This window comes from Eucyclogobius newberryi, unplaced genomic scaffold (assembly GCF_026437365.1).
Source record: "Eucyclogobius newberryi isolate DKJ021-1_F unplaced genomic scaffold, fEucNew1.0.hap1 SCAF_15, whole genome shotgun sequence".
Lineage (NCBI taxonomy): Eukaryota > Metazoa > Chordata > Actinopteri > Gobiiformes > Gobiidae > Eucyclogobius > Eucyclogobius newberryi.
Window position 1 is genome coordinate 10,138,110 of NW_027315779.1, and position 25,846 is coordinate 10,163,955.

Sequence of the window (25,846 nt, forward strand, 5' to 3'; positions counted from 1 at the left end):
TTCCATCACTTTGAGGCTTCAGACGGTTTCAGACGGGAACAACGACGCAGACGTGGAGGAAGCGCTGTGTTTTCCACTGTATTCTCCTAAAAAGAGTATTCGTCAAAGCATGAGCAAAGTATTCATGATTGGTTAAGGAGAATGAATTAGGATATATGTATTATTTTATTGTGATTTTATTTATTGCTTAAGCGTGATGTACAATGATGCAATGTTACTGAATACTAATATAAATACACAGGAGGTGACATGTTATTTATGTTTTTTTTTACCAAAATGATGGCGAGAGATGAACTTTTTGCCAGTGCCTAAATCATTGTTTTTAATAATCATGATTTCAGTTTTGATCCAAATATTGTTGGTCATTTTCTTTTTTCCCAGCAATCCTAGCGAGTATTATTATAGTATGTATTTATTTAGGTGCTGGTAACGTTCTGAAGTGCCATCTTGGGTGGGTCCAAAGTTCAACGATGAATTAAGTATTTTAGCTTTTCTTTAACCGTTAGTTGGATCCTTAAGTTGTGTTTATTTTCTTTCTTTCTTTTTTGATTGACGGGACCACGATAATCACAATGATGCACTGTGACACGATTGAATAACTGCTCGTTCATTCTGATGCTGAGCTGGGCACTTGCGCACACAAACAGTTGTGTATTACATGTGTAGATAAAAAAAATGAAAAAAGGTATCGGATAAAAGTAAACATTTAGTGACCATTAATATATTACCAGGTTAAATAAAAAGTACAGTTGTATTCAAAGGTACTGTAGATGTCCTAGATGTGTAAATGTACTTGTCATAGGGTTATGTACTTATAGTAATCATGTATTTTTTCCATGCACCAAAATCAAATCCTTGGGTCAGATGAAGCTAACATTGTGCTTATGCTTGTGTTCTTGAGTACGGGGCGGAAAACCTGTCAGGAGCCCATCTTCAGATCATTGCATGTTTGGGTTGGTGGAGGAAACCGGATGAAACTCCCCCGGACACAGAGCGAAACACGCAAACTCTGCACTGAAAGACCTGGGAGTCGAACCAGGTACCGTCTTACTGCACGGCGGGAGTGCTACCCACTCTGCCACGTGCTTCATGGTACTGACAAATTGTGCTTGGCGTTGTGTCTTTTGGGGCAAAACGCTTCAAAACTTCCTGCTCTGTTTGAACGTCGGGCTCGTGTACTCTTGACCACCACTAGAGGGGGTGCGCGGCCCTCACATGTGACTGACATGAGACTGACATGAGACTGACATGTGACGCTCTCCTGAAGCATGTGTCGTTCTTTTGTTTGTCTGTTGCAGGATGGCATGGGAAACCTGAGGATAACAGAGAAAGGCCTGAAGCTCGAGGGAGACTCCGAGTTCCTGGAGCCGCTTTACGCCAAAGAAATCCGGTCCAAACCAGTGAGTGACGACACGCTTCCCGCCCCTCCAGACTCCAGGCCCAAAAGCATGAAACTCCCCCAGACAAAAGTGAACATTTAGGGTCTTGATTTGAGGCAGAGGCGCTGCATTCCCATTAGGCATATCAGGCAATTGCCTGGGGCCCCAGGCCACTAGGGGGCCCCCGCGAAGCCGCCCGTGCGCTTAATATATGGTTTATTTCTGGTTGTGCTTACCGCGAAGATTTTTTGTGTGGTACACGGTGTATAAAGATTTGGGGGGCCCCCTAAGAATTTCTGTCTAGGGCCCCCACACTCCCTAGAATCGCCCCTGATTTGAGGTAATTTGGAGAGTTCAGGGGGAAAAAGAACACATCTGGGTCATTTCTGAAGATTTTTTGAATGAACCAGCGACATCTTTGCAGTTTAATATCTATAGGCTACTCGTTAAAATACTTTATACCATACGCCAATCAGAGCAAAGAAGCGGGTCTTAGGGCAGAGATACGCAACACTATTGGCTGACGCAGAGTGAGAAAGAGATGGTGCAAATCAACGTGTTCAAACGCTGCAATTCAAAAACTTTCGGTGCGGAAACTTAAATAACTTTCACAGACTTCACGCTGGTGCAAAGACTGTTTCACAGTCAGTCTTTGCACCAGCGTGAATACATGAAGCATTGAGTGATATGTTAGGATTTAATAATACAAATATTTTATCGGCTGTCTACAGTTTACGAACATCCGGGTTTAATCTCCACAAATCACTGCTTTGATTACAACTGGATAGAAACATGTTTTTTTTTCCCTGAATGAAAATCTTTGTGTAACATGAATTTTGTTTTTCCTTAGAATCATTGGTACTACTTTATAATCACTACACCTTAATTAGCCTTAATAAACACGAGCTAACAATATCTAAAACCCTTAATTAAGGAGTAGCTAAGCCTGAATCAGTCTTCATTATGAAATGAGTCTTTGTCTGCTTTAATTAATTAAGAGTGTAAAATGTTAGAGTTATGATGATACGTAGCATTAGCAGCTTGACAACAATAATCAGTCCAATTCCTTCGACAAAACACTTGACAAACCGTACAAACCTGAACTATTACAGTTCACGTGGTTTTACTGGAGGTTTATTTCTGGCTCTAAATCGTGAGAGTAAATCTGTCAGAAAGTTTGCATCAGCGCCGGAGCCTAGCGCGCGAGAGAGATGAATGCTAAAGCAACAGAGGTGTTGAGGGAGCGGCTGTCTGCCTGAAGCACGCACCACAACCAGCCCACAGCAGGCGCATAACCAGCCCACGGCACGCGCATAACCAGCCCACAGCACGCGCATAACCAGCCCACAGCACGCGCCTAACCAGCCCACGGCACGCGCATAACCAGCCCACAGCACGCGCATAACCAGCCCACAGCACGCGCGTAACCAGCCCACGGCACGGACATAACCAGCCCACAGCAGGTGCATAACCAGCCCACGGCACGGACATAACCAGCCCACAGCACGCGCGTAACCAGCCCACGGCACGGACATAACCAGCCCACAGCAGGCGCATAACCAGCCCACAGCACGCGCGTAACCAGCCCACGGCACGGACATAACCAGCCCACAGCACGCGCGTAACCAGCCCACGGCACGGACATAACCAGCCCACAGCACACGCGTAACCAGCCCACGGCACGGACATAACCAGCCCACAGCAGGCGCATAACCAGCCCACAGCACGCGCGTAACCAGCCCACGGCACGGACATAACCAGCCCACAGCACGCACGTAACCAGCCCACGGCACGGACATAACCAGCCCACAGCACGCACGTAACCAGCCCACAGCACGCACGTAACCAGCCCACGGCACGGACATAACCAGCCCACAGCAGGCGCATAACCAGCCCACGGCACGCGCATAACCAGCCCACAGCACGCGCATAACCAGCCCACAGCACGCGCCTAACCAGCCCACGGCACGCGCATAACCAGCCCACAGCACGCGCATAACCAGCCCACAGCACGGACATAACCAGCCCACAGCAGGCGCATAACCAGCCCACGGCACGGACATAACCAGCCCACAGCACGCGCGTAACCAGCCCACGGCACGGACATAACCAGCCCACAGCAGGCGCATAACCAGCCCACAGCACGCGCGTAACCAGCCCACGGCACGGACATAACCAGCCCACAGCAGGCGCATAACCAGCCCACGGCACGGACATAACCAGCCCACAGCACGCGCGTAACCAGCCCACGGCACGGACATAACCAGCCCACAGCAGGCGCATAACCAGCCCACAGCACGCGCGTAACCAGCCCACGGCACGGACATAACCAGCCCACAGCACGCACGTAACCAGCCCACGGCACGGACATAACCAGCCCACAGCACGCACGTAACCAGCCCACGGCACGGACATAACCAGCCCACAGCAGGCGCATAACCAGCCCACAGCACGCACGTAACCAGCCCACGGCACGGACATAACCAGCCCACAGCAGGCGCATAACCAGCCCACGGCACGGACATAACCAGCTCAAGGCACGCGCGTAACCAGCTCAAGGCACGCGCGTAACCAGCCCAAGGCACGCGCATAACCAGCCCACGGCACGCGCGTAACCAGCCCACGGCACGCGCGTAACCAGCCCAAGGCACGCGCATAACCAGCCCAAGGCACGCGCGTAACCAGCCCAAGGCACGCGCGTAACCAGCTCAAGGCACGCGCGTAACCAGCCCAAGGCACGCGCGTAACCAGCCCAAGGCACGCGCATAACCAGCTCAAGGCACGCGCGTAACCAGCTCAAGGCACGCGCGTAACCAGCCCAAGGCACGCGCGTAACCAGCCCACGGCACGCGCATAACCAGCCCAATTCGCCACATGTTTCCAGTTCCAGCTAAATTAAGTCGGAAACAACCGTCAGAACAACATGGCTAATGCTAATCCATAAACTAAAGAAATGACCACGTCATGATACACCATTGTTGTGAATCCTTCATCACAAGGCCCAACATTCACACCGCCTTTAGATTGAAGATAAACCTGGCTGGAGTACACAGCCTTGCTGTATCGTGGGGTTTCATCATCTGAAACACAGCGATACTGTATATATATATAACATAAAGTATAAAGTAAATATGTTTGCCACATCCAATTTACAATCCCCGCGGTCTCTCTCGCCTCCGTCCCCGCCGCTCGCTCGTCCCCTCGCTCGCCCCTTTTGTTGTGCCTTAATTCAGTCTCTCTCCGGGACTATACAGCTCCGGGCCCGCCGAACATTTTCCTATAACCAGTCGCTCCAGTTTTCTGTCTGAATCTGCCTCTTTTCACTCGCAATTCTTGTGAGAGGCCGCCCGCTGGGAGTAATCTGCGGCCGCGTTAGTGATGCAAGGAGAAGAGAGAAGGGAGAAGGGAGTGCAGCGAGAGGAGGAAGAACGAGAAGATCGCCGGAAAAATGCTAAACAAATGTCACCGGGGATGTTCACATTTAGAATAAACATAAGTACGTCGGTATTACGTCGTATACATGGTGTTTAAAGCTGTCAACTAGATAAATAATGCCTCAGAGGGGAAGTCCAACGTATTATCCTCATTTTCCTACAGTTTCTACTCGTTCACCAACGTATGTGTGGTTTCCTGATGGAACCGCCGGGTCCACGATGACTCATGCGCAGCTTTGATAATGGGTCTTAGAACGTTGAACGACCTGTTCGCAGACTAACACCTTTTCGGCTCTGTGTTTTATAAGATAAGATGTGTCAGCTGAAAGGATTTTAAGAGATTGACATTTGTGCAATACGCGGATATTTGGATATTTCTTTAAAAACGGTGAGTGTCCCTCGTTTACATCCAACAACCTATTGGTCCTGGTATCCAGAACTCAAACTGCTTCCGTCCTTTAGTCGTGGACAGTCTGGTCGCCGCAGCCTCCGGAGCCAGACTCAACCAGAAGGGTGCAATCTGATGTGTTTGTTTGTTCCTCAGTCATTAGGAAACAAACATCTCTCATTGGTGTTCTGGTCTCTGTGGTTTGGTTTAGCCCTGGTTTAGACCTAGTTAAGTCCTGGTTTAGACCTGGTTTAGCCCTGGTTTAGCCCTGGTTTAGACCTAGTTAAGTCCTGGTTTAGACCTGGTTTAGCCCTGGTTTAGACCTAGTTAAGTCCTGGTTTAGACCTGGTTTAGACCTGGCTAGACCTGGTTCAGACCTGGTTCAAACCTGGTTTAGACCTGGTTTAGCCCTGGTTTAGACCTAGTTAAGTCCTGGTTTAGACCTGGTTTAGACCTGGCTAGACCTGGTTCAAACCTGGTTTAGACCTGGTTTAGCCCTGGTTTAGACCTAGTTAAGTCCTGGTTTAGACCTGGTTTAGACCTGGTTTAGACCTGGCTAGACCTGGTTTAGACCTGGTTTAGTCCTGGATTAGTCCTGGTTTAGCCCTGATTTAGACCTGATTTAGACCTTCTATTCGTCTTTGAAATTGAAACTTTCAGTGATTCACGCTGAGCTCCTCTTTGTGTCAGAATAATTGTATTGAATTGTATTAAAACGCCGTGGCGATAATGAAACATGGAAGAACAACATTTAACTGAACCAAAGTTCTTTCATTTTCAACTCGAGGTGAAAGATACATCAAAGAACGGATACTCTCGCAGTTGTTTTGGTGATACATTTTTGACGTGCGCACATGTCGAGAAGACGCCCGTGAATCAGACGGTTTTAGTCCCTCGTCTTCACATTAAACACGTCGTCACATCCGGATTCTTCCATTTCTCGTCAGACTCGTTTCAAACTCTTTATCTGCCGCCGTTACGCGACCCATTCGTCCGTTCGCCGCGTTATCTCCGCGTTCCTCCGACAGCGCCCGGGCCAAACGACGCCTCGTGGCCCCCGCCGCTCGCTAAGCTATCTGCGACGAGCGGAAAACGCCACAACAGTCGCTACGTTATCGCTAATTAAGAAGTCGACTGAGGCGCGGAGATTAGGGCGGCGGCCGGCGGTTTTGCGAGCGCGTAAATTGGAAGTCGCGCCTAAACAAAGCGGCGTCTGGAACGGAGAAAGGACATCACAAACTGTACAAACTGTGATTTATATCGGACAAAAATGGATAAACTCGGACGCCTACTTATAATCCTGTCATCACTTCACACCGAACATGTAAAAAAAAACATACCGTATTTTCCGGACTATAAGTTGCACCAGCAAAAAAATGCATAATTGAGAAGAAACAAGCATATATAAGTTGCACTGGAGTATGAAATGCAGTTGCAAGTGTGAAAATAACAAATAATATCACATAGAAGTCGTTCCAGAGTACAAGTATATAGGTATAAATATAAGTATAAGTTGCACCCCGGCCAAAACTATGAAAATGGTGCGACTCATAGTCCGAAAATATGGTAAAACTAGAATGTGCAAGCATGTGCCTTGTGATTCACCTGTGATCACTGGGATTCAAAAAAGAGAATATTTAAATACTTCTACGTGAACGTATATTTAGATATTTCAACGAGTACAAGTGTAATTTATTTCTAATTTCAAGTTATAACATACTTTTTCTTAAACAAGATATTTCATGTTTTTTTTGTTGTTGCTGACAGTTTTATTTTAAGCCAGTCAGAATACACTGATTGACTTATTATTTTATTTAAGATTGTCATTTGGTCAACATAATTAATGTGCATTAAATCATCCAAAAAGTACAAACAAATGAGCAAAGAATCCACATAACTCAGTCAAATAAAGCGCCCCCTACAGGTTGGACGACTCATTGTACTGAAATGCAGTTAAGATAAATAGAAAATGTTGCTACATTTTTTTTTTTAAATGTTCACGGAATAGCACATTTTCATAGGTTTATAATTTTCACCAAATAAAGTCAGAATTAGAACTTCGTAAAAAAAACTGTCACACGTCACTTTAACACACGCTACAAAAAAATACTGTATTCATTAAGGATCTTTAAAATCATTGCTTTGTTTTCCGAGGTTTTCTGAAACGGTTCTTGACATTTCTGGCTCTGGAAGAATCTGTAACTCTCACATTTTGTCGGCACGTAATAAAAAATGAGATAAAGCGAGGCGGCCTTTGAGTTCCAACCTCGAACGTCTGAAAACTGCAGTTATTTGCTATTTTTTGACATTTGATTGGATTTAAATTGTGTACAAAAAGGTAATAGGATATCTGCTTGTGATCAGTTTACGTTCTACTTATTTTCCTCCTGTTCATGTGTCTTTTCTTTGCCCATTCAAAGCTTGTCCTGAACACTCCAGGTCCGATCACCCGTTGTCTCTGTTCCTTTGTGTCTTTTCCAGGGCCGCCCGCTGTACCTTCAGTCGTCCAGGAACGTGTCGGTCAACATCTACAACAGCAACCACCAGCTGCTGACCCAGCTCGTCACAGGTGAGCGTCCGGGCGCGGCTCGACGTGCTCGAGACCAAACCTGTCAACCAAACCTGTCACCGGGCAACAGGAAATGTTTAGTATGGTCTTTACTTGAAGGGACAATGTACATGGACAGTAAAGCGCCCCCTACAGGTCAGACGACTCATGGGACTAAAATGCAATTGAGATAAATGCATCTTTAATTTTGCGAAAAATTTAAAAAAATGTTATAGCACATTTTTTAGGTTTATAATCACACTGGGAAATTACCCATCAAACACTGGGCCAAAACTCATCTGATGTCACACTCAATTTCATTTAATTGACGAATAAAAGCATATGAGAGCAACTTTATTTTGTTGAATTAATGTTTAGAGAGTCATAAAAGTTGTTTCTCTCTGTAAATTCCCTGGTGTGATGTCACTTCCTGTCATTTTCTACAGATTTGTATACGTTTTCTCCACAAATACCTGCTCAATTGGTGTAAAACTATAATGTATATGTACGACAGGTATAAACACACCAAGCAAAGCCAACATTAGAAAATCCTAAAAAAAACATCCGTCATACGTCACTTTAAGGTCGTAAAAAACAAAGACGTTCATTTCAATCTGCTGTCCACTTTCTGACCCAAACACATCTTATTCGACAGTATTTACATAAGTATAAGGACCATGTTTGGCTTTGCACATTTGAAACAGTCCATAAAATACCTCCCACGTTACATGGAAAACTCAATTTGTCCTGTTAAGAAGTCATCATTTTTCATGGGAGTGACACTTACGTATTACACACGTCATAAAACGGTTAGCAAGGCGCTACATTAGGCTCACTATGAGGGGGAGAATGTGTCATGGGTAAATGCTGACACATTTGATTGTCCCAGACAGAGCACGCTTTTTAGTTCAGGAGAAGATTGTTCCGCTCCAGTGTTTGGCGCGACACACTGCCCCCTGGTGGGAGTCGCCACAGTCGTGAGCCGAGCAAAGAGGCGCAGAGTTATTTACACGTCCGTTTCCCGTGTTATGTGTGTGCCAGATGCGAACGCGACACATTTCGACAATCAGAAATGAGCAGCACATTTTGCAAACATCAATTGACCATTTTCTCTCAAGTAAATGACTCTGCTCTTAACCCCATGTTGTTTTACGCCATTTGGCAAACGCAGGAAGCTGCTTTGGCCTCTGTAAACTCCTGCGATATCGTTTCATCGCTGGGCAATTTGGCAAAAACCGCATCAGCGTTCGGAGTTTGGGATCATTCAGTTCCACACGTGAAGAGAACATCCATGAGCGGCTCTGGCGACGATTTATGGGGTTCATAAACAGCACGGGAGACCTCCAGATCTCGACCTTTGACCTCACAAATCTGGGAAATATGAAACGCTAAAGGACCTCGGAAGCAGGAGGAATGAAAATTATTTGAATGAAGCCAAAGACAACTCCAGCCATTATTTTGATGAGGGAATTATGTTGAAACACGCCTCAAAGCTAAAAAAAAAAAAAAACGACTATTTGGCGAAATATGTGTCCTTTAATGTGTACATTAAAGGACACATATGGGGCCCAAAGAGGCCCGAGCAGCTTCACCTGGCCCTCCTCCTCCCCCGCCTCCTCCTCCCCCCTCTTCTTCCTCCTCCTCTTCTTCCTTCCCATCCTCCTATTCCTCTCTTCCTCCTCTTCTTCCTCCTCCTCTTTCTCCTCATCTTCTTCCTCTTCCTCCTCCCCCTCCTCTTCTTCCCCTCTTCCTCCTCATCTTCTTCCTCTTCCTCCTCCCCCCTCTTCCTCCTCCCCTTCCCCCCTCTTCCTCCTCATCTTCTTTCTCTTCCTCCTCCCCCCTCTTCCTCCTCCCCCCTCTTCCTCCTCCCTCCTCTTCCTCCTCCCCCTCCCCCTCCTCCTCCTCCCCCCCTTCCCACATGAAGACTGACAGGATCGATCGGGTTCACGTCCAGCACTTGTCGAGCCTGTGCATCGCCGCGGGAGACCAAAACTCGCACAACTCACAGCTGCAGCTCGTCTAGGAGGGGGAGGAAAAACAGAACACATTTTTACACGTGTAAAACGAATTCTCGACGCCCGTGAGTCTTCGGCAACAGATTTCCGTGACGTAATTGTGAAGACGTTGCATATACTGTACATATTACGGCGTCATTTTGTCCTTTTGGCTCTTAAAATCATGTGGCCGCTTCAAAAGTCTGAGCCAAAAGCGAACGGATTAACCTCAAAAACCTCAGACGCATATGAGTGACGTCATTTACTCTCGTGTTTTACTGCGTTTGTTTATGAAATAGGAGTTTTTTATATTTTATTCAAAATCCAGATTTTTGGGGGTTTACTGGACACTACTTTTCATTTTATCCACACAACTACGGCAAAATACCCCGAATTATCTACTCGACGAAGCGTAGGGACAATTTAGAGGACAGAAAATAGTGTCGGGATTAATAGAGAAGCAAGTTTTTCGTTATTTTTCAGTGATAAAACCTTAAAACAATTTGGATTTAGATCTTCTGTCGGTTAAACGTGGACGTTGTACCACGGTTTGCCTCGTTTCGCCTCCATTCTGGAATATACAGCGTGCACCGCGTTCTACATGGTCCGTATGTCAATGTAGAAGACTTTATTTGTTTCGTTTTGCAGAGAATTATTAACATTTGCGCTATTTGGCCGTGAACCACCGGCTTTTATGTTTAATTGTGCGGATATTTCACCTTGAACAAACCGTCAGAAATATTTAACTGGCATATTTCTGATTTTTGTTTATCGAGATTCCATTCACAGGGCGTCTGAAGCATTTTTCCAGGAGTATCAACATTGGGGAAATGACTGAAATATGAACTGCTAAAGTTACACAAGCACAACGTTTGCGGAAGTCATTTATAATTGTACAAACTGCAATGTGTTGAAGCTGTGATTTTCTTGAAATGGTGATCGCTCTTTCCCGCTCCGTCCTGTTGATTCTCTGTCCTCGTTGGCCGCCCGGCTTGTGTTTTTTTTTGTTGTCTCGAGTGCTGTTTTTCTGACAGAAGGGTCACAGAGTTAAGTGTTTCACTAGATTTGATCCCGAACAGTGCGCGCTTGGAAGTGATTTGATTCCCTCCGACGCGGCGCTCGGGACTTCGAGGACGAACGGACTCAATCAAAGAATCTGATTGTAAATGTCAGCGAGTGAGCCCCGTCTCAAAGAAACGAGGCCCGCTGAGGTCGGAAAATGTATCTTAAGAGTTTCCGTTGTTGATTTTGGCGCTCTAAAATCACAAGTTGTTGAAAACAGACCTGTCGTTTTGTTATGTTGAGGCACGTTTGAGTGAATCTGTGTAATCTCACTCTGAAAACACCATTCGTAAAGGTCCTTACATTGTGCACACATTCTGCTAAATGTCCTCTCCCTCTCTTTACACCCTGTTTTCACACTGTCCCTGGTCGCAAACTCAACTGGAGCACATTTAGCTTCATTCAGTTTGATAAAGTCCTCTCCCCTCCGAGCCTCAGAAACACTCCGTTCTGAATCTCCGGGAGTTTAGTTGTTCTACTGTTGTTCAGTCCTGGGGCAAGGCACTTCGACCACCTCAGCTACGTTTCTATTTGGCTTGTTTGAAGGTGGCTCTTGGAGGGTTACGCATCTGTTTAACCACGTCACATGTTTCTACAGAAAGCCTGTTCTCTTCCTGCTTTGTGTGACGTCATACAGTCCGATTTCAGGGTTTTCAAACGGCTTTTCGTTTACCAAACACACGGGACGTTTCAGACACTTACAAGCAACGTTTCAGTCGTTCTTTAGAGTCCATTATATTTGACCTGGACGGTAATCATAAACGCTGACGCAAAAGCCTGTGCAATGAAGCCAAATTTGCGTTTTAAAATGCCGCTGCACCTTTTTCTCCACACGAGACCTTTAATGCCCTTTAATGTTCTGATTTTTGAAATGTTTGTTGTACATTGGGACTAGAACCAAAATGGCCGCAGGTTAAAATGCTTGAAATGTGCGCGTGCTACAGACTCTTTATTTCTGTGCTTTTGTGTTCAGGATCGAGCGGACTGAAAGCGCGAGGAAAGGCGTTCGAAGTCAAGTCCACGTCAGGGAAGCTGCTGTTCTCAGCCAACGAGGACGAGGTCGTCGTGGGCGCGGACCGACTCCGGGTCATGGGTGAGTGCAGACGCCCGCGAAAGGGGCTGCGCAGGCTTCTTGTTGTTAGCTCCGCATTAGCGCCGCGGTTAGCACGTTCACAAAACTTCAATGTGATTCCCTAAAAACAAAATCCTCCAGCTTGGAGGAATAAATGTGTTTTTTATTTTGTGTTGACTGGGCGGGGTATTCACATGTTTAAAGTGAGGTTTTAAAATTCTGTCGACCATTATATCGAAAGCCTTTATTTTATTTGTGATGAAACTAATTGAAAATTGTAATTGTTCATTAAAAACACTGTGGTTTTATCGCATTCTGCCGCTGAGTTTGGCGTAATCTACAAGTGATAAAAGCTGCGTGCTGACATTCTGAGATGATTGGAACAGACTTATAAACGTAGAAAAGCATCAGAAGTACCGTAGTTACTTGAGCAGCATGTATACCGCATACTCTCCTGTAGATCTGAGTAGTCCTACCCTGAAGTCGAAATGTCTTTCTCCCCCAAAAACAACAAAAACACAATATCACAATCTAATAACAGCAATCCTGCTTGTGCAAGGTCTGGAAACTGTCAGACCGGAGCGTTTTTATTGACAGTTAAAGTCATTCTTGAAGTATAACATCAATGACAAACGTTACTGTTCCAAGGTACAGTGGCTCTCCAAATATGCGCCCCTGAACTCGGGACGTGAGTTGTTGGGTTTCTATGGAGACGTTGTCTCAGTAGATGTTCCCAGTACCTCTACTTGAACGTATTCACTAGCGCTGTTAATGTTACAATTAATGCTCTTTTATTACACTGTTTATTACCCTTTATGCAACTTTAGTACACTTAGAATTAATCAGTTACATATATTTGTTTTTTACGATTAGCTACCTTAATTACATTTTATTGTAGTTAGTAGTGCGACTACTACAGTTATTACACTTTTGTTACACATGTATTACAATTCATACATAGCTATTAGTTACATTTATTACTTTTATGACAGTTATTATACTTTCGTTACACATTTATTACAGTTCATATATAGCTATTAATTACATTTATTACACTTTTGACAGTTAGTACACTTTAATTACACATTTATTACAGTTCATATATAGCTATTACTTACATTTATTACACTTTTGAATGTTGTGTGTTAGACAGTTGGTGTGCCACAGTTATATTTATTATACTTTTATGACAGTTAGTACACTTTAATTACACATTTATTACAGTTCATACATAGCCGTTATGACACCTGCATCTGTATCTCAGCATTGTGTGCGCGACGTGAGGATCCGGAGCCACTTTTGATCACGTCCTCGAGTTTATGCACGTCTATAAAAGTGCTGTGGCCTTAAACGGACTGCGCGTTTAATACTTTCAGATCCGCTGCTGTCAGTTCCTACTCGGGTCTGTTTGTGCCTTGTCAGAAAGTCGCGCTCCTTTCCATCTCGTAGAACCGAGTCTGGCGTCAAAAGCTTTAAGATCTGCCGGTCTAAAGCGACAGGTTACGCGGCGTTTGCAGATGGGTTTTTCTGAGCGGTGAAAGAACAGTCGTCGTGACACCCGTGCGACGGAGGAGGTGACATGTTTCGTCTTTACAGAACTGACAGAGCGGACAGGTGGATAGACAGCGTTTGAAAAAGAAGCAACAAAAAAAATACCCCCCCAAACACTTTTGAGCTTATCGTTTTTCAGCGCTCGCCAATGATCCACGGCTGTCGGCGCTGCCACATCGACCTCGTGATCACCACGACGTATTGCTACAAAAATATCACTGCGTTTGAGTGAGTAATAAAGCATCCACGCACAAGACAGCGTGGACTGGCGACTGGAAAGGCGTTCAGCGACGTTATCCCTGTTACTGTTCCTTTTTGAGCTCAGACCTGCTTCTGTTTTCTCCTTTCCTGTGACACGGTTGAACCTTAAACGCATCACATAAATACAACTTAAAGGGCAGCATGAACCTTGAGCCGGACCTTTAGCAGCAGAATTGGCCCAAATGACCAGAAGTTGTGAAATTTTACTGCAACTTTAGAAAACCTCGACACATTTACTTTAGTAACAAATCTCAAGGCCGACCGTATATCTAGTTTTTAATGACTGTGTGGTGTTGATCCCTCTTCTGAACACTGAACATATTCACACGGTTTAGTTTATGGTCTTTCTATGATGTGGCCCTCGATGACTAAAGGTTTGGTCACCCCTGACCCGACTGGAGCATCAGTTTTAGGTTGATGGGGTAAAACTATCACAAGGAGAACATGCAAACTTAACTCATTCCTGATTATTATTATTCCACCAAGCCATCAATAATTGTTCTGATTCTAAATTATATTTAATTCACATTTATTTCTTACTTTTATTGCATTGAGTACACATTGTTACATGATTAGTATTTCTACACCTTTGTTACAACTTTATTAGAGATTGTACCTGTTTATGACAAATGTATTACAGTTTATACACAGCTGTAACATTTATTACACTTTTATTACAGTTCGTACACTCTTATTACAGTTAGCACTGTTAATGTTACAATTAATGCTCTTTCATTACACTGTTATTACCCTTTAAGCAACTTTAGTACACTTAGAATTCATCAGTTACATTATTTGTTTTTTACGATTAGCTTCCTTTAATTACATTTTATTGTAGTTAGTAGTGCGACTATTATAGTTATTGTAATTTTGTTACACACCTATTACAATTCATACATAGCTATTACACAGTTACATGTATTACTTTTATGAGTTATTACACCTTTGTTACATTAAACTTTTATGACAGTTATTATACTTTTATTACACATTTATTACAGTTCATGCAAAGCTATTACACTTTTAATGACGCTTGGTGTGCCACAGTTATATTTATCACACTTGTATGACAGTTAGGACACTCTAATTACACGCATTACTCTTCTTTTATTACGGTTAGTGTTATAGTTTTTACAGTAGTTTCCTCTCCACACAAACTCCCCGTTCGCCTTTTGTACAAATTGCATGGTCCGACCTAAACGTCCTGGTAGAGTTGGAACACAGGTCTGTAGTTTGTTAACTTCTGCTCCCGTTGCAGTGAATACAGTGCGAAGGTCACTCATCCGCTCTCGCCGCCGCCCCGTTTGTAAGTCACTGGGTCGAATCACAGTCCCGGGACTTATTTTCTGTCCAAATGCGCTCGACTCTGCCCCCCAAACTCACTGCTGGAATAATCTGTACGTGCGGCGAAGCGAAGAGTGCATGCTGTTTTCTGCACGGAGCCCCAGGGAGAGGGCGCTCTGATAAATGTGCGCCAAAGCCGGCCTAAGTGGACAGGGCAGAGGTGTTTAAAGTTTAATGCGGCAGATCCACTGGGACGGGCGGCGGTCACCTTCACTGCGCCTGGTCTCATTCAGAGGTGTGTGTTTGGAATCGCCACAAGAGGGACCGCCATATGAAAAACAGTTTACAACACGTTTATAACACACACGTCTATAACACACTGTGTATAACACACAGTCTATAACACACACGTTTATAACACACACGTTTATAACACACACGTTTAAAACACGTCTATAACACACACGTCTATAACACACTGTGTATAACACACAGTCTATAACACACACGTTTATAACACACACGTTTATAACACACACGTTTATAACACACACGTTTATAACACACACGTCTATAACACACTTTATTCTTTCACTCTTTGAAAACATGAGTACTGCTTTGCCTTTATCAAAAAAGCGATTTGCCGTTTCTGAGAGTTCGAGCTTCACAGTTATTGATTAAAAGTATCACTCAGAATATTACACCAGGAAGCACTGAATCACCATTTGACAATATCACAAAAAATAATTGCATTTTGTCTAGGGCTGGGCAACGATTAAAATTTTGTATCGCAATTAATCGCATTATTTCCCTGATTAATCACGATTAATCACATTTTTACGTGCAAAATTCAAAATGAATTCAAAAGAAGTGTAAAGTGCATCAGCATTTTTATTCAGTAGCTGTTAAATAAAATATTAAGTATTCACTTGCCAAAAAATCCAGAGCCACAATCATTAAAGATTAACAGGCCACTTCGGAGGTAACGTCAGAAACATTGTAATCTCTTTAAACATTAGACACTCAAAACACATTTTAGGAGCAGCAGAACCAGTCTAGTACCAAATGTCCCTAAACCAGGAAACACTTCAGTACAGTTTGTACATTCTTAGAACTTGACACTAAAGCGCCATGACATTAGTTGTGCAAACAAACACTTAACCAGTTAAATACAAATAAATACATTGTGTACATTTTAACTTAAACAATGTTATCAAACACAAAACTAAATTGCCACTGCCAGGGCTTTTTTTTTTTTTTCATAACGTGACCCAACCCACGTTGAACATATCATGGTCTAACCTGGTCGAACCTCGGTTTTCATTCTGGTCGTGGAACACTGAACCAACTCTTTACTCTCCATCGGGTGCTCGAGGGTTCATGGGAGTTTGTCCAAAGTACGGGGTCTCCTCAGGGCTGCCCTTTGTCACCGGTTCTGTTCATTGTTTTTATGGACAGAAGAAAAACTGAGTCAAAAGGCAAAGCTCTCGATTTACCGCTCAAACTACGCTCCTTCCCTCACCTACGGTCATGAGCTTTGGGTAATGACCGAAAGGTAATGGACGGATGAAACTTGCCACTGCATCTACTTCTACGTGAAAGAAGTGCACGTGTGTCCTTGCATTTTATGAACTGCACAGTCGCTTTGACCGCTGCCATGATAAATAATACAAACGTGTACACTCAAAGTCACTTTCCATTTGGATGAATTATTCATTCACTCGGAATGACAGACTGTGGCTGTCATCAAACACACATGTCACACACCAAACACACATGTCACACACGTCACACACACATCACACACATGTCACACACCAAACACACACGTCACACACATGTCACACACCAAACACATATGTCACACACCAAACACACACGTCACACACCAAACACACGTCACACACGTCACACACCAAACACACATGTCACACACCAAACACACATGTCACACACCAAACACACATGTCACACACCAAACACACATGTCACACACCAAACACACATGTCACACACGTCACACACCAAACACACATGTCACACACCAAACACACATGTCACACACCAAACACACATGTCACACACGTCACACACGTCACACACACGTCACACACGTCACACACATGTCACACACCAAACACACATGTCACACACCAAACACACACATCACACACACACGTCACACACCAAACACACATGTCACACACGTTACACACATGTCACACACCAAACACACATGTCACACACCAAACACACATGTCAAACACCAAACACACATGTCACACACCAAACACACATGTCACACACCAAACACACATGTCACACACGTCACACACCAAACACACATGTCACACACCAAACACACATGTCACACACCAAACACACATGTCACACACGTCACACACGTCACACACACGTCACACACGTCAAACACATGTCACACACCAAACACACATGTCACACACCAAACACACACATCACACACACATGTCACACACCAAACACACATGTCACACACCAAACACACATGTCACACACCAAACACACATGTCACACACGTCACACACACCAAACACACATGTCACACACACGTCACACACATGTCACACACCAAACACACATGTCACACACCAAACACACATGTCACACACCAAACACACATGTCACACACCAAACACACATGTCACACACGTCACACACACGTCACACACCAAACACACATGTCACACACAAAACATACATGTCACACACCAAACACACATGTCACACACGTCACACACATGTCACACACCAAACACACATGTCACACACCAAACAGACATGTCACACACCAAACACACATGTCACACACCAAACACACATGTCACACACCAAACACACATGTCACACACGTCACACACATGTCACACACGTCACACACACACGTCACACACCAAACACACATGTCACACACCAAACACACACGTCACACACCAAACACACACGTCACACACCAAACACACATGTCACACACCAAACACACATGTCACACACGTCACACACATGTCACACACGTCACACACACGTCACACACCAAACACACATGTCACACACCAAAAACACATGTCACACACCAAACACACATGTCACACACCAAACACACATGTCACACACCAAACACACACATCACACAACAAACACACACGTCACACACCAAACACACATGTCACACACGTTACACACATGTCAAACACGTTACACACACCAAACACACCAAACACACATGTCACACACCAAACACACATGTCACACACCAAACACACATGTCACACACCAAACACATGTCACACGCACCAAACACACCAAACACACATGCCACACACCAAACACACATGTCACACACCAAACACACATGTCACACACGTTACACACACCAAACACACATGTCACACACCAAACACACATGTCACACACCAAACACACATGTCACACACGTCACACACATGTCACACACCAAACACACACATCACACACACACGTCACACACCAAACACACATGTCACACACGTTACACACATGTCACACACCAAACACACATGTCACACACCAAACACACATGTCACACACGTCACACGCACCAAACACACCAAACACTCATGTCACACACGTCACACACACCAAACACACCAAACACACATGTCACACACCAAACACACATGTCACACACCAAACACACATGTCACACACGTCACACGCACCAAACACACCAAACACACATGTCACACACGTCACACACACCAAACACACCAAACACACATGTCACACACACGTCACACACATGTCACACACCAAACACACATGTCACACACCAAACACACATGTCACACACCAAACACACATGTCACACACCAAACACACATGTCACACACGTCACACACACGTCACACACCAAACACACATGTCACACACAAAACACACATGTCACACACCAAACACACATGTCACACACGTCACACACATGTCACACACCAAACACACATGTCACACACCAAACAGACATGTCACACACCAAACACACATGTCACACACCAAACACACATGTCACACACCAAACACACATGTCACACACCAAACACACATGTCACACACCAAACACACATGTCACACACCAAACACACAAGTCACACACGTCACACACATGTCACACACCAAACACACACATCACACACCAAACACACACGTCACACACCAAACACACGTCACACACGTTACACACACATGTCACACCAAACACACATGTCACACACCAAACACACATGTCACACACCAAACACACATGTCACACACCAAACACACATGTCACACACCAAACACACATGTCACACACCAAACACACATGTCACACACGTCACACACACGTCATACACATGTCACACACGTCACACGCACCAAACACACCAAACACACATGCCACACACCAAACACACATGTCACACACGTTACACACACCAAACACACCAAACACACATGTCACACACGTCACATACACCAAACACACATGTCACACACGTCACACGCACCAAACACACCAAACACACATGTCACACACCAAACACACATGTCACACACGTCACACACACCAAACACACATGTCACACACCAAACACACATGTCACACACGTTACACACACCAAACACACCAAACACACATGTCACACACGTCACATACACCAAACACACATGTCACACACCAAACACACATGTCACACACGTCACACACATGTCACACACGTCACACACACCAAACACACCAAACACACATGTCACAAACCAAACACACATGTCACACACCAAACAAACACACATGTCACACACTAAACACACATGTCACACACCAAATACACATGTCACACACGTCACACACACCAAACACACCAAACACACATGTCACAAACCAAACACACATGTCACACACCAAACAAACACACACGTCACACACCAAACACACATATCACACACCAAACACACATGTCACACACCAAACACACATGTCACACACGTCACACACATGTCACACACCAAACACACATGTCACACACCAAACACACACGTCACTCATGTCGTCACACACCAAACACACACGTCACACACCAAACACACGTGTAACACACCAAACACACCAAACACACATGTCACACACCAAACACACATGTCACACACTAAACACACATGTCACACACCAAACACACATGTCACACACCAAACACACATGTCACACACCAAACACACATGTCACACACCGAACACATATGTCACACACCAAACACACATGTCACACACCAAACACACATGTCACACACCAAACACACATGTCACACACCAAACACACATGTCACACTCCAAACACACATGTCACACACCAAACACACATGACACACATGTCACACACCAAACACACACGTCACACACCAAACACACATGTCACACACCAAACAAACACACATGTCACACACCAAACACACATGTCACACACCAAACACACATGTCACACACCAAACACACACCAAACACACATGTCACAAACGTCACACGCACCAAACACACCAAACACACATGCCACACACCAAACACACATGTCACACACGTTACACACACCAAACACACATGTCACACACGTCACATACACCAAACACACATGTCACACACGTCACACGCACCAAACACACGTCACACACATGTCACACACCAAACACACATGTCACACACGTCACACACATGTCACACACGTCACACACACCAAACACACCAAACACACATGTCACAAACCAAACACACATGTCACACACCAAACAAACACACATGTCACACACTAAACACACATGTCACACACCAAACACACATGTCACACACGTCACACACACCAAACACACCAAACACACATGTCAAAAACCAAACACACATGTCACACACCAAAAAAACACACATGTCACACACTAAACACACATGTCATACACCAAACACACATGTCACACACCAAACACACATGTCACACACCAAACACACATGTCACACACCGAACACACATGTCACACACCAAACACACATGTCACACACCAAACACACATGTCACACACCAAACACACATGTCACACTCCAAACACACATGTCACACACCAAACACACATGACACACATGTCACACACCAAACACACACGTCACACACCAAACACACATGTCACACACCAAACAAACACACATGTCACACACCAAACACACATGTCACACACCAAACACACATGTCACACACCAAACACACACCAAACACACATGTCACACACGTCACACGCACCAAACACACCAAACACACATGCCACACACCAAACACACATGTCACACACGTTACACACACCAAACACACATGTCACACACGTCACATACACCAAACACACATGTCACACACGTCACACGCACCAAACACACGTCACACACATGTCACACACCAAACACACATGTCACACACGTCACACACATGTCACACACGTCACACACACCAAACACACATGTCACAAACCAAACACACATGTCACACACCAAACAAACACACATGTCACACACTAAACACACATGTCACACACCAAACACACATGTCACACACGTCACACACACCAAACACACCAAACACACATGTCACAAACCAAACACACATGTCACACACCAAACAAACACACATGTCACACACTAAACACACATGTCACACACCAAACACACATGTCACACACCAAACACACATGTCACACACCAAACACACATGTCACACACCAAACACACACCAAACACACCAAACACACATGTCACACACCAAACAAACACACGTCACACACTAAACACACATGTCACACACGTCACACACCAAACACACATGTCACACACCAAACACACATGTCACACACGTCACACACATGTCACACACGTCACACACACCAAACACACATGTCACACACGTCACACGCACCAAACACACCAAACACACATGCCACACACCAAACACACATGTCACACACGTTACACACACCAAACACACCAAACACACATGTCACACACGTCACATACACCAAACACACATGTCACACACGTCACACGCACCAAACACACCAAACACACATGTCACACACCAAACACACATGTCACACACGTCACACACATGTCACACACGTCACACACACCAAACACACCAAACACACATGTCACAAACCAAACACACATGTCACACACCAAACAAACACACATGTCACACACTAAACACACATGTCACACACCAAACACACATGTCACACACGTCACACACACCAAACACACCAAACACACATGTCACAAACCAAACACACATGTCACACACCAAACAAACACACATGTCACACACTAAACACACATGTCACACACCAAACACACATGTCACACACCAAACACACATGTCACACACCAAACACACATGTCACACACCAAACATACATGTCACACACCAAACACACATGTCACACACCAAACACACATGTCACACACCAAACACACATGTCACACACCAAACACACACGTCACTCATGTCGTCACACACCAAACACACACGTCACACACCAAACACACACGTGTCACACACCAAACACACACGTGTCACACACCAAACACACCAAACACACATGTCACACACCAAACACACATGTCACACACTAAACACACATGTCACACACCAAACACACATGTCACACACCAAACACACATGTCACACACCAAACACACATGTCACACACCAAACACACATGTCACACACCAAACACACATGTCACACACCAAACACACATGTCACACACCAAACACACATTTCACACTCCAAACACACATGTCACACACCAAATACACATGACACACATGTCACACACCAAACACACACGTCACACACCAAACACACATGTCACACACCAAACAAACACACATGTCACACACTAAACACACATGTCACACACGTCACACACCAAACACACATGTCACACACCAAACACACATGTCACACACCAAACACACACGTCACACACCAAACACACATGTCACACACCAAACAAACACACGTCACACACTAAACACACATGTCACACACGTCACACACCAAACACACATGTCACACACCAAACACACATGTCACACACGTCACACACATGTCACACACCAAACACACATGTCACACACCAAACACACATGTCACACACCAAACACACATGTCACACACCAAACACACATGTCACACACCAAACACACATGTCACACAACAAACACACCAAACACACCAAACACACATGTCACACACCAAACAAACACACATGTCACACACTAAACACACATGTCACACACCAAACACACATGTCACACACCAAACACACATGTCACGCACCAAACACACATGTCACACACCAAACACACATGTCACACACCAAACACACATGTCACACACCAAACACACATGTCATACATGTCACACACCAAACACACATGTCACACACCAAACACACATGTCACACACCAAACACACATGTCACACACCAAACACACATGTCACACACCAAACACACATGTCACACACCAAACACACAAGTCACACACGTCAAACACATGTCACACACCAAACACACACATCACACACCAAACACACACGTCACACACCAAACACACGTCACACACGTTACACACACATGTCACACCAAACACACATGTCAAACACCAAACACACATGTCACACACCAAACACACATGTCACACACCAAACAAACATGTCACACACCAAACACACATGTCACACACCAAACACACATGTCACACACGTCACACACACGTCACACACATGTCACACACGTCACACGCACCAAACACACCAAACACACATGCCACACACCAAACACACATGTCACACACGTTACACACACCAAACACACCAAACACACATGTCACAAACGTCACATACACCAAACACACATGTCACACACGTCACACGCACCAAACACACCAAACACACATGTCACACACCAAACACACATGTCACACACGTCACACACACCAAACACACATGTCACACACCAAACACACATGTCACACACGTTACACACACCAAACACACCAAACACACATGTCACACACGTCACATACACCAAACACACATGTCACACACCAAACACACATGTCACACACGTCACACACATGTCACACACGTCACACACACCAAACACACATGTCACAAACCAAACACACATGTCACACACCAAACAAACACACATGTCACACACTAAACACACATGTCACACACCAAATACACATGTCACACACGTCACACACACCAAACACACATGTCACAAACCAAACACACATGTCACACACCAAACAAACACACACGTCACACACCAAACACACATATCACACACCAAACACACATGTCACACACCAAACACACATGTCACACACGTCACACACATGTCACACACCAAACACACATGTCACACACCAAACACACACGTCACTCATGTCGTCACACACCAAACACACACGTCACACACCAAACACACACGTGTCACACACCAAACACACCAAACACACATGTCACACACCAAACACACATGTCACACACTAAACACACATGTCACACACCAAACACACATGTCACACACCAAACACACATGTCACACACCAAACACACATGTCACACACCGAACACACATGTCACACACCAAACACACAAGTCACACACCAAACACACATGTCACACACCAAACACACATGTCACACACCAAACACACATGTCACACTCCAAACACACATGTCACACACCAAACACACATGACACACATGTCACACACCAAACACACACGTCACACACCAAACACACATGTCACACACCAAACAAACACACATGTCACACACCAAACACACATGTCACACACCAAACACACATGTCACACACCAAACACACACCAAACACACATGTCACACACGTCACACGCACCAAACACACCAAACACACATGCCACACACCAAACACACATGTCACACACGTTACACACACCAAACACACATGTCACACACGTCACATTCACCAAACACACATGTCACACACGTCACACGCACCAAACACAGGTCACACACATGTCACACACCAAACACACATGTCACACACGTCACACACATGTCACACACGTCACACACACCAAACACACCAAACACACATGTCACAAACCAAACACACATGTCACACACCAAACAAACACACATGTCACACACTAAACACTCATGTCACACACCAAACACACATGTCACACACGTCACACACACCAAACACACCAAACACACATGTCACAAACCAAACACACATGTCACACACCAAACAAACACACATGTCACACACTAAACACACATGTCACACACCAAACACACATGTCACACACCAAACACACATGTCACACACCAAACACACATGTCACACACCGAACACACATGTCACACACCAAACACACATGTCACACACCAAACACACATGTCACACACCAAACACACATGTCACACACCAAACACACATGTCACACTCCAAACACACATGTCACACACCAAACACACATGACACACATGTCACACACCAAACACACACGTCACACACCAAACACACATGTCACACACCAAACAAACACACATGTTACACACCAAACACACATGTCACACACCAAACACACATGTCACACACCAAACACACACCAAACACACATGTCACACACGTCACACGCACCAAACACACCAAACACACATGCCACACACCAAACACACATGTCACACACGTCACACGCACCAAACACACGTCACACACATG

The 25,846-nt window shown here is 44.8% G+C and overlaps 1 protein-coding gene across 2 annotated transcripts in view; it reads left to right on the forward strand.

Annotated features, from left to right (window-relative positions):
* sgcd (sarcoglycan, delta (dystrophin-associated glycoprotein)) overlaps positions 1 to 25,846 on the forward strand; it is a 225,098-nt gene that overhangs the window by 145,678 nt on the left and 53,574 nt on the right. For both annotated transcript variants that reach the window (XM_072445985.1, XM_072445984.1), the window contains 3 exons: positions 1,299 to 1,400; positions 7,683 to 7,770; positions 11,779 to 11,898. In XM_072445985.1, the coding sequence (XP_072302086.1) occupies positions 1,299 to 1,400; positions 7,683 to 7,770; positions 11,779 to 11,898 (310 nt within the window). The remainder of the gene's footprint in view (positions 1 to 1,298; positions 1,401 to 7,682; positions 7,771 to 11,778; positions 11,899 to 25,846) is intronic.